We start from the raw sequence: 11,502 nt of genomic DNA, 5'->3' as shown, positions 1-11,502 counted from the left end.
ATCCTTAACAGCCTGTTTCACCTAACGGATCATCAGAAGGTCTTATTCAAATAGAATCAAATTATTCAAATAGATTCTATTTGAATAAGACCTTCTGATGATCCTCCTTTAGGTGAAACAGGCTGTCAAGGGTTATATAGCAATAACTATATTTGATTTAATTCGCTCTGTTTTGCTTTTTTTGCTTAGCATTGAACACTTTTTGTAGTATTAATAGTTTTCATTGTTTTAAAGATTAACTACAAGCCTATACGTGCTATGTTCCAGCTAGTAAATTAGCACATTTTGCATGAACTCAACGTTTACAGACGTGGAATCTATATAAAAAGGACTGATTAGCAGGAAGAACAACTTAACTAAAGCTAGGCTGCTACTTGTTCTTTCCATTTCCTATCTGGCATCACTGTAAAACACCCAGGGGATTCACCAAGAGAAAGTACCATATGAAATAAAATCTATGTGGCCCATCTCTCTTCATATGTGTTAAACATGCTCACCTTTTTCATTCGGTAAGATGGCAGTTATCGGCACTAGACAAATCTAAGTGAGGGAGCAGGCTGAAAAAGCAATTTTAAGTGCAATATAATCTGTTTCATCAGTTGCTTCTGAAAAAAGTTGTAATATAAACAGACTGCAGTTAAGTTCACAAATGCTATTTTGTATTTAGACTGAATAAGAACCTCTTTGTTTCAATGTTAGAAAAAAAATACAGCAGGTTATTTCACTATAGTATTAAAATGATTCTGCAGACTCTAAACCTCAGTTCTGGCTTCTCGGTGTTTTGAGAATTGCTAATCATGAATAATTGTAGGATCCAATTAGAAGGATTCAACCAAACGTATAATAATCAATAAAAAGACAACTAGGTTTGGTAACTACAAAAATTTATTGGTAGAGCTTTTGCCGCCGTAAAGGCGACTTCATCAGTACTTTCTATTTGAATAAGAGTACTGATGAAGTCGCCTTTACGGCGGCGAAAGCTCTACCAATAAATTTTTGTAGTTACCAAACTTGGTTGTCTTTTTATTGATTATTTCAGTAGGTCTGATTTTTAAACAGATTATGATATATTCTGCAATGCGACAATGAATATTATACAGTTGTATTACTGTGAAGAGAATTTGCTTTCAAATGATATGAACAGTATTCTTGATAAATATTATCGTTTGATTTTACGTATTTATGCTTTTTACAGACTCCGAAGAAGCCGCCATAATTGTAGCAAAGCTTTATCAATGCACTTTGTCGTGGGTGTTTACTTGTTTAACAAAGCCTTATTTGGCACACAAAAACAATGAGGCTTGCGATTGTTAACATCATGGTCGCATTGACGATTGTCTTCCCGCGCTTTGTGGCAGTCGGGTCATCGCAAAGGTGGGATTTTCAATGCTTTATTTCAATAAACCTTGCACAAGAGCAACTTGTGCAACCAACTTAAATTGCAATTCTAATAATAGTATGAGTAAAAACATAAATAATTAAATTGTCGATTAGTAAAAACGCTTTATCAACACAATAAGCAAGTTAGTTCTTGTTATGTTGATTCAACGTAAAAAAAACTGATTTTCTGACTAGGTAAGTCAAGATGACATCCAATCGAATACAATATCACTTCTTATGTGATGAGCATTTCGTGTTCTTGCGAATATCACAATTAAATGTTTTAGTTGGCAATCGTTTATTTATGATGTACGCTAAGTATCAGTCATAGTAATGTGATTGGGAGATCATAATGATATCAAATTATGACTAGAAGAGTCTGTGACTTAACATTTAGGCTATTGTATCCCAGGTAGTCAACGTCTGCAAACGTGGAATCAATGTAAAACTGACGGATTTCGCTGTCTGGGATTTTACTTAATTTGGTCGCTACTGTCGAAACACTTAGTTAAAGTAAACAAATAACTTTTTCATCTTGTCTGCAGCAATGACAATGGAATAGATTATGATTTCTTTGCAAGTAAAGGATTCGAAAAGATCGTTCGATCGATTGTCCAGGTAAGTGACGTCATAATGACGTTTGATGGGTGTCTTGGTGTATTTACTGTATTTCAAAATGCTTCAAAAAATGAGATTTCTTTCATAAAAGTACTACATCATTCGCATTTGATCATAATCGGTGCGGAATTGTTAAAATGAAAAGTTTTATTATGTCAGCTGGCAAGCGCCTAATTTTGAAAAACTTTTTCTCCATAAAAACTGATTGTTTTTTCAGGAAACGGAAAATGCTGACGTCAGCTGCAAGGTAGAGCACGGACTGGGATCCTATTACAGCTACATTGGTAGCTGCGATAACTGCAGCAAGTACTGTTCTGGTCCAACAGCTTATGAAAAAGATGTATGTTTTAGAGATTGTTTGATATTCATGGTGGAGCTCAAGATAAAGCAACAAAACGAGAAACATGAAAGAGAAGTGAAGGTAAAAAAATCTGAGTAATACAGCATTCCCCGCTTATTAGGTCCACCGCAAATAAACCCATCCGCTTATTAAGTCCAATTTGTTCCGGTCTAGAATTATTGAATGTATAGGAGTGACCGAAAATCGTCTTTCGCTTAATAGGCCCACCAGCTTAATAAGCCTAAAATCGTCCTGTTCCGAAATGGGCTTAATAAGCGGGCACTGTATTTTTAAGAAGATTGGGTTGACTTTTAGAACGACAAATCTCAGTTTAGTCTGGCCAAATTTGCAAAATGGTGATGTCCCAAGAAATGCTCAATTGTGTGTTGTTTATTTTTGGCAATTGCACAACGTTGCACTTACGGTTCTAAGTCGCATTTGAAACGCTTCTGTGTTATATAGGATTAAGAATTCAAACTATTCATCACAACCAGAAAACGTTACTGCAATTGTTGTGTTGAAAATGAATTCTTAGTTCCGCCCGTGAACTCACACCCATAGATGAGAAGTATAAAATAAATGATAACTTTAATGTACAAACGATACCACCCAGTATATCGTGGACGCGTGAAAATAGCAAGACAGTCCGACCCTCGTGTCGTTATCTTCTATCGTTGATCACGGTCTTTCTGTAAACGAAAAGACCTTGGCTACTAACATAAAATAATTACGCTTAAAATGACGTTATAAACACGTTCAAATTAAAACAATCTACGATATATAAAAATCAAAGGAATCTACAAAACGGCAAACAAATCTACAAATCGATGTTACTTCAGAGAACCGCATTATTAAACATTTCATCGAAATGTGCTCTGTCGATCAATAATTAAAACACAATAATGAAACAGCAACATAAACTCACCGAAATTTTGTCGGGCGATCTTTATAACTACTAAATCGATTCTCAACAGAATTGGTACGTTCATGTACTGTAGTTAACTAATGTAACATTAAAATTATGAATTTCGCTAAGAACAGACTTCATATATAGTACGAAAAGAGAAGAGAAATGATTCCAATGATAGCGTCATACTCAAAAAGATACAAGCTGCCTTTGCCGGCGCAAACTTTTAACTACGTTGGTTCAACGTCAAGATACACAGAGTAGACAAAATGTAAGATTTTGCTGACGCTCAGATAAACCGCTAAACGAAGCAGCATTTACAATAACAACACATTGGGCATTACGTAGCGGGTTTAGCATCAAAACAAACCAGTCAGTTGAGGTCAGTTGCCTAAAAAACGCTGTTTATGGCACAAATTATCAACAGGGGTTATATCAATCAGTGGGGACATTCTCTTTAAATGCTCGAAACAAAGAAAATAATTTGTTTTTCTTGTTATGACCCCAAGTTACTTAGACATCGACTTCCGATTTCGAAACTAAAAAACAATGATGTAATTAGGGTGCGAACAGTGAACGTAACAGCAATAACTAAATAAAATCAGTGAGGTTCGGAAACTTAATTAATTTATTGTTAAAGCTTTCGCCACCGTAAAAACGTCTTCCTCAGTATCTCATTGAAATAGAAGCGTAAGTGTGTTGATAATCCAATTAGAATCATAAAGTCCATGCCTGCAGTTATTCACGTATGGCCATTGGCCATTGGCCATTGGCCAATACCTCCAGCTAAATATGATGAAACTTAGTGATATATTTGCCACGTGTACAGTTAAATGTGTTGAGAAGTTTCTGACTTTTTCAAATTAAAGACTAATAGTTAAGTTCATGTCATCTATCTTTTTCTTGAATCATTGGCTAATACAACTGAGGTTTAAGACATAACTCTTTGCTCTCATATGAAGTTTGCTAGCTATATTGCTCTACAAGCTAAAAACAATTAGCAGAAGCAAATATTGTATTTAACCTGTAGATATTTTGAAGTTTGTTTTATCTTTTTATGTTTTTAATATAAAACTTGCTTCGTGTGCATTTTAACACATTATGCTTAAAAACTTTAATAATTAAGTTTTTTCGTCTTGACGCTTGATATTTACGCTTGCGATTATTTTTCATGCAGAACCTAACCTCACAACTGGAAGCTCAAGGTATCAAAATTGAGCAACAAAACGAGCAACATGAAACAAGAGTGGAGGTGAAAAGGTTTTTTCAATATTTGTCAAGATTAGCTTCAGTTCAAAGTGACAAGTATAAGTCTAGTCTGGCTATATTTGCATTATTGTGATGTCACAAGAAATGCTCAATTGTTTATTATCTCCTATTTTTAGCAACTGTACAGCGTTGCGCCAACGTGTTAATGTCGAATTTGAAACTCTTCTGTTTTATATAGAATTAAGAATTCAAACTTTCATCACAAGCTTAAACATTTTTGTGTAACAAGAAAATAAAATCAGCCAGAAACTAGCCACAGAAACTTGTACATTTATCGATAAGCTTTAGCCACCGCTTTTGCTTTCAGTTTCTTATTCAAGTAGAATCGTTAGTGTTTTGAAAATCCAACTAGAACTTTAAAGTCCCTGCATTTATTCACGCATGTCCAATACCACCAGTCAAAATGATGTAAACTCAGTGATATATTTGTTTTAATGGAACCTTTTGCTTTGTGTGTATTTTAATAAATTTCGCTTAAAAATTTTAATAATTGAGTTTTCTCGTCTTAACGCTGGACATTTAACCTTGCAATTATTTGACAACAAACAGCAACTTACGTCACAATTGGAAGCTCAAGATTTCAAGATCAACATCATCATCGGTGCAGTTATCCTGCTTGCTTCCGTTGTGGTTGTGGTTGGGTTTTGCTATCACAAGTTCTACGTGCTGCCAAGGTGAGATGACGCAACGCCTTGTTCTTGAAACAAAAATGAATATATTTTTAACTTCCACTAACCCTAACGTGAGTTCTGTTATATACTTTTGTTTACCCGTACTCGTACTGCGGCTTTGATTGATTAAATAATTGACAAAGACGTGGACAGGGAAAAAATTATTGAGAGAGATTGTTAAAAATACATGTCATGTTTATTGTGTTTCGAAGCAAACAAAATCTTCTTGTACTCATCATATTATTGTTCATTATATTCGTATTCATTCTGTCTTGTAATGTTTATTAAAACTTATAATTTCTTGATTTATCTTTTTTTATTTGAGCTTTTGAGGTCGAAGACCTGTCCTTCTCCCACTACATGTTGGCAATATTCCTCGGACTACGATGAAAGATTATTAGAGAGCACTCAATTTTAAGATATCATTGAAATATGTCATTTCACCAATGTTGTATGTTGCAGATCAAAACCCCGCCGCTCCAATCACGGCCACCCTGACGGTGACCTCATGTTTCCAACTCAATTATCTGAAGCAGGCGCACAAGATAATAGATCCGATGACGGTTACGACACAACGGCTGCTTCTCGTGTTACCATCTCGGAGGTTAGCAGAAGGGAAGTTCTTCCTCAATTGTCCTGCGGGCCATTTCAAAGCTGCTGTCCCTGAATCAAAGTTTACACATGAATCCTGCTCCTTGTTAAAACAGAAGGATTGAAATTGGAGTAACAATACTCAAACACCAACAGGACGAAACAGTGATTGGACATTGATACGGTGCAGCGTCCATGAGGAATTTTCAAAAATTAAAGTATTGCTTTATTTCTCGCTGCAAATAGTTTGTGCTCGTTTATGTACTTTTACCTAATTGCAAAATAGTACTAGCCCACAAAGAAAAATAAGCCAAATCTAACAAGGAGGCTAAATGTTGCATCGGTTTCTTTGTTTTTTTTTGTGAATAACAAAGAACGTATTAGCACTAAGCAAGGGCATTAATGTGATCAACTGGTCATGTCATAAACACAGATACACCAACTGAAAATGGACAGTCATTATCATATGCTCCTCTGAAGCAGTTATGTGATGTTCATAATAAACGAGGACATTATTAATTTTTCTAAAGTCTTTTCTAAAGTAAAAAAATCATGATATAAGAAACAAAAATATGCAGTTGGTTTATCCGTCATTGTTGTTTGCTTAGAACCAAACATGGCTGTTCAACGTTTGAGTTTGCTTCATTTATTTTCCCGCTTGCTGAATATTTGTTAAACTTTATCTGTATTCGTGTTCGTTCATGTAACAATTATTCTTCACCTAGTCCTTACAATCACTTTCCAGATAAAATATCATGCGTTTCGACATTGATACAACGTCTTCCAGACGTTACATCAATGTAAAGAAGATGACCAAGTTGGCTGCCTGGGTTGGTGCTTATGAGTTTACAAGAGGTACCCTCTAAAGATCCATAGCATCATATCCCAGAGCATTGAGGTTAGAAACAAATTTTATCGCATTTGGATTACCGAAAGTTTTTTTTTTTTTTTTTTTTTTACATGGCTCTGGATGTGAAGAGTTTTATTTCACACTTGATATGTTGTAAATACAAACTAAATGCAAAAATAAAACAAAAATAGTAACGAAATTATTTCTTCTATTTACTCTGGAGTAACCAAAGCCTTGCTTGTAAAGATTTTTCAATGCATCCGGTTACGATTTTTTTGAGAAGTGCGATTGTAGCTATTATGTGACGTTTGTAATAGGTTACCATTATCCTGTGTATGGAACATAGCCATGCAACAAACGGTCCGTGAGTATGTGAACGACCCGTAGTGCCGATTTATGTCGCCCATGTTTACGACTTAAAAAGACAATAAATCAATCTGTTGATTCAAATGTAATTGTAAAAATGTTGTTTTTTAAGTGCATGTTGCTATTTCTGGTGTCTTATAACTATAGTACACACTGTTGTTAAAACCCTTTAGAGCGCGTAAGTGTGACGTCATCACGTAGCAACGCCGCCATCTTGGTTCCAAACAACTTTTATCAGCCATTGCAGCAGTATACCGGCTGATCTTCTTTCGTTTGCTATCGTCGTTAACAGAAACATGGTTCAATGTTTTGTGCCTGATTGCAATCATCAATCCCAAAGGGATAACTGCAACAAATTTTTTCGTTTTCCAAGCAACGAAAAGGAGAAAAAACGCTGGGTGCAACTGATAAGGCGCAAGGACAAAGAACCTACCACTTCTTCTAGGGTGTGTAGTTGCCATTTTCGTGACAGTGATCGGAAAAATGGGCCTGAAATTTTTGAAAGGAATAAGAACAAGTTGTTTCCTTTAGAAATAAACCCTAGTAAGAAGATTAGATTAGTAGAAGAAGCACAAGCAGCACCCCCTGACATCACCTTGGACCTAGACAATGTTGTTCCAGGTAGGCATTACCATCTAGGTTAGACTGTTCTGTTTTTTTATGCATGCGACAAGCAGAATAAGTTAGTGAAAGAAATTATGAGCAAGGTTTATTAAATGTCGTGATACAAGGCTGGGTAATGTCATTTTTAGTATACGGTACCCTACCATATTTTTTGTTTTTTTTCTTGATTTTACACTTCAACATGTTATGCTACTTAAGATTATTTTTTCTTGTAGAATCCAGTGAAAATGTTTTCCCTCAAATAGGATCAAGCAGTGCAAGCATTAATTCAAAACTTGCTTGAAAACGTTCTACTTCAATGAACATTATGACTGAAATTACCGTATTATCACCATTGTCATGTACAGCGCCCAGGAGCATAGTTTGACTGTGGATGTGGCGCTATATAAATATTGTTATTATTATTATTACAGATCGAAAATGAACAGCTGACAAAAGAATTAAAAGAGGCTAAGAAAAATCTTGAATACAGCAAATTTCACTTCACTGTTAAGAATCTTTCACAGAAAGTGTTATGCATGGAGACAGGTCTGCCAACAAGAGAAGTTTTTGATATTGTTGTGCAATATGTAAAACGTTTTGAATGTTCGATTGTGTATTTCAGTGGATGGAAGGTTGTGTCTATATCTATACAAGATCAAATTTTTATTACTTTAATGAAATTAAAACAAAACTATACCAACTTACATTTGAGCGAACTATTTAATTGCAGTAGCGCAACAATTACCAACATCACTTTAACCTTTATTCATGTTTTATATAAATTGTTGTATAAAGATGTCATGTGACCACAGTGTCATCAAGAATGAAAAATAAAACTTCTCTTCCGGGTGCCTTCATTTTATCATTTTGTTTTACAGATACTGTGATAATGTACTTTTTTATTTTCTATACTGTATGTGTGACTGCTGTACGGCACACTTATCTTTATGTATGGCTTGCTTAATTTGCATGCTTTTGTATTACCTGGTTTCATAAATGGCCTAAACGATGTGATGTTTTAATTGCATTGATAACCCTTGATCAATTTTGCTCGTGGAAACAGCTAACATTATTGATACCTTCAAATACCGCAGAACAATGCAATTTTTCAGTTAGAAATTGTAATGTGTTAACTAGGAAGTCACAGTTATGGACAAGTCTGACACCAAACATACTATACACTTCACAAAATGTAACACAATTCAATTCAATTACCATTCACTAAAAACCTCAACAGGCTGTTCAGTGTTCACCCTTATTGAGATCATCACAAAACAAGCAAAAAAGCACACATAATAAACAAATACTCTTTGAGGCGTTAATAAAGGACTATTGCAATAATACAAAAATGCGAAGTAGAGAAAATTACATGAAATACAATTACCATTCACTGAAAACCTCAGCAGGCTGTTTCACTAGTATTGAGATCATCACAAAACAAACAAAAAAGCACACATAATAAACAAATACTCTTTGAGGTGTTAATGGGAATACAATAGTTACCCTACATCTCAACAACCGGTTAAAAATGTTGGAATCATGTGGGTCTTGTAGAAGTCATGCAATTTGGCAATATTATGCTCCCATCTGGGATCACGATTAATTTCTAGCACCACACATTGAAGAGGGGTCCAGACAACAAAATCACACGACGGCCTTCTGGTAATACATAACTGCCCTTGTATTTAGTGCCAGTACTGATGATTCTCCTTGAGTGAATAATTTCCAGCAGAATCTTTCAATAGATAAAAATCTGCACATTTTGTTGCGTCATCGATCTTTGAATTTCTGAATTTGTAAGGATACTTAACCTCAACAATATGATTGTTGCTGACTAAACAATCAGGCGAAGCGCCCAAGATGCCTGACTTATGAAGCCACAGACCCGGGGGGTTGACTTCCACCTTCATTATTTCTTGCATTGCATCTATTGCATCTTTCTCATGGTTGATGTCCCAGTTAATCGCTTGCACTCTGCTGAGGTCATATTGATTAATTATTCTTTTTATGAGAGATGGTGTCACACGTTTGGCATTCAACACTAATCCAAAGTTGCTGGCTGTCAATCTTCCCTTTCTCAGCTGGTGCCAAGATGAATTGTCCCTTTGACCTATTGTGAGAGAGTTCACCTTGATGATATCTTCTTCTGATATTGGAAGTTGATCTAACAAGTAGTCTGTTTGACAATATTTTCCACAAACTGCTTTGAAAGAATTGTGTCTTCTATAGTTGGTATAAACAACTTTTCAACTTGGGGTTCTGGGGACATTAACCAAGCTAAACCAGTGAACTGTCCATATTTTTTGTGGTTAGAAAATAGCCAATTAGTATCTTCTGCTGTTGTCTCTCTGCTTATCGCTGTGTACTCCCTTGAAGGTGGGTACATTTCCTGTACACTTTTAACCTGAAATTAGATTTCAAAAAAGTGAGATTTGGCTTAGTGACAATTATTCAAATGACAAAGATGTTAATAGCCATTTATGTCTTGTCTGTTAACCACATTAATGCTATCTTGTTTTGCATGTTTAGTAGTAAATATGGAGCTATTGGTCTGATGCTAATAAACAATAATACTACTGTTAATATCACTATGGCTTCAAGTTCCTAAGCCTGCTACTTTACAACATAGCTCACACAATTTTACCTGGGATAGAGTTTTCATCCACCGGTACTTACATCTGTTACTGCTTTTGGCTTTTTCCAAGAACATTCTGTATCAGTGCAACTTATGTTGTGACTGGCATTTATCATTAAAGCAGCACTATGGCTGCATTTATATCCGCCCCGTGGACACTCGCATGATGTGGATACAATTGCATCTCCTGATAGTTCAACCTGCAACACAAGGATTTTCTGCTTAGACCTAATAAAATGCAGTTAGGTTTATATGTGTTTGGGTATTTGCAATAAATTCTGTGTTCATTTCAACGTGATGTAATGTTAATAAATGATACCGGTAAGTCAAGTACTTACCGAAGCTTTATAAACCTTGTCTTTCATGCTGGCATGTACACTTCCTCTGAGACAACCTTCAAAAAAGTCTATAGACTGGACATGTTTTGATTTATAGTGATTTTCTCCACGGTTTATAGATTTAGGTTCATCAGAAAAATACGTTACAAGAGAAGTAATAGAAAACTTAACCATTTTAATCGAGTAACTAGCAAACGAAACCTCAACTAGTAGCGAGTTCTGTAGCGTTGTTAAGGCGAGAATTTATAGTTTGGAACCAGCAAGCGCGTTGCTAGGGATGTGTGACGTCACAGCTTTCGCTCTCTTTTGTCACTGGCTCTTTAGAGAGCCCAAACTCTCGACAAATTGATGATTTTAACAATCAGTGAAACTCTGTTGTTTTTTCTTTTTCCTTCAAGAATTTGAAGTAAAAAGGTCACAAACGGTACGCTAAACGAGAAATGTGTGTGACAGTTAAAGGGTTTAAATTTCGTCTATCTTACTTGCGTAGTATTATTAAAACCTGATTACGTCGTTCAAGGTATTTAGTTTTGAAAAGAAGGCTTTCTTCTTCATAACGACAAAGTCAGAGTTTGCATAGTTTGACAAACAACTGAAAAAAATCACAAACAAAATTGTGAAAAATATGACGCCATTTCAACCTAGATGCATTTCTTGCAATTGCAGTTGCAGTAGGTAAGTTAAGCACCAACTGCTCCCTTCCTAAAATACCAACAATAAAAATGCTGAATATTCAATACAGTATATTGTATAAACATGTCAAAGCAACACGCTTTAGATATTTTCAAATTGCATACCATCTTTAAACGTTTCATTCATCCATTTAACCTTCTTTCTGAGAAATTTTCAAAGGTTTACAAAAAAGATAACTTTCCCGCCTTTGACACAATCTATGTGTGTCATGAAGTTAATCTAGAAAAGTTTGAAAAAT

General features: G+C 35.2%; 2 protein-coding genes across 2 annotated transcripts; one reads left to right on the top strand and one right to left on the bottom strand.

Moving 5' to 3' along the window:
- Positions 1-1,127: 1,127 nt before the first annotated feature.
- LOC145783072 (uncharacterized) lies at positions 1,128-7,238 on the top strand. Its single transcript, XM_082594846.1, has 6 exons — positions 1,128-1,374; positions 1,926-1,998; positions 2,216-2,419; positions 4,423-4,497; positions 5,064-5,188; positions 5,648-7,238. The coding sequence occupies exons 1-6, from the start codon at positions 1,295-1,297 to the stop codon at positions 5,850-5,852; spliced, it is 762 nt and encodes a 253-aa protein (XP_082450972.1). The 5' UTR covers positions 1,128-1,294; the 3' UTR covers positions 5,853-7,238.
- A 2,524-nt stretch (positions 7,239-9,762) lies between these two features.
- Positions 9,763-10,745, bottom strand: LOC145783436 (uncharacterized). Its single transcript, XM_082595310.1, has 3 exons — positions 10,572-10,745; positions 10,275-10,433; positions 9,763-10,002 (listed from the first exon to the last, which is right to left on the bottom strand). Exons 1-3 carry the CDS (start codon positions 10,743-10,745, stop codon positions 9,763-9,765), a joined length of 573 nt encoding a protein of 190 aa, XP_082451436.1.
- Between the last annotated feature and the right edge of the window lie 757 nt (positions 10,746-11,502).

Source organism: Aplidium turbinatum, chromosome 14, assembly GCF_918807975.1.
Source record: "Aplidium turbinatum chromosome 14, kaAplTurb1.1, whole genome shotgun sequence".
NCBI lineage: Eukaryota > Metazoa > Chordata > Ascidiacea > Aplousobranchia > Polyclinidae > Aplidium > Aplidium turbinatum.
This window is presented reverse-complemented; position numbering and strand designations above follow the sequence as displayed.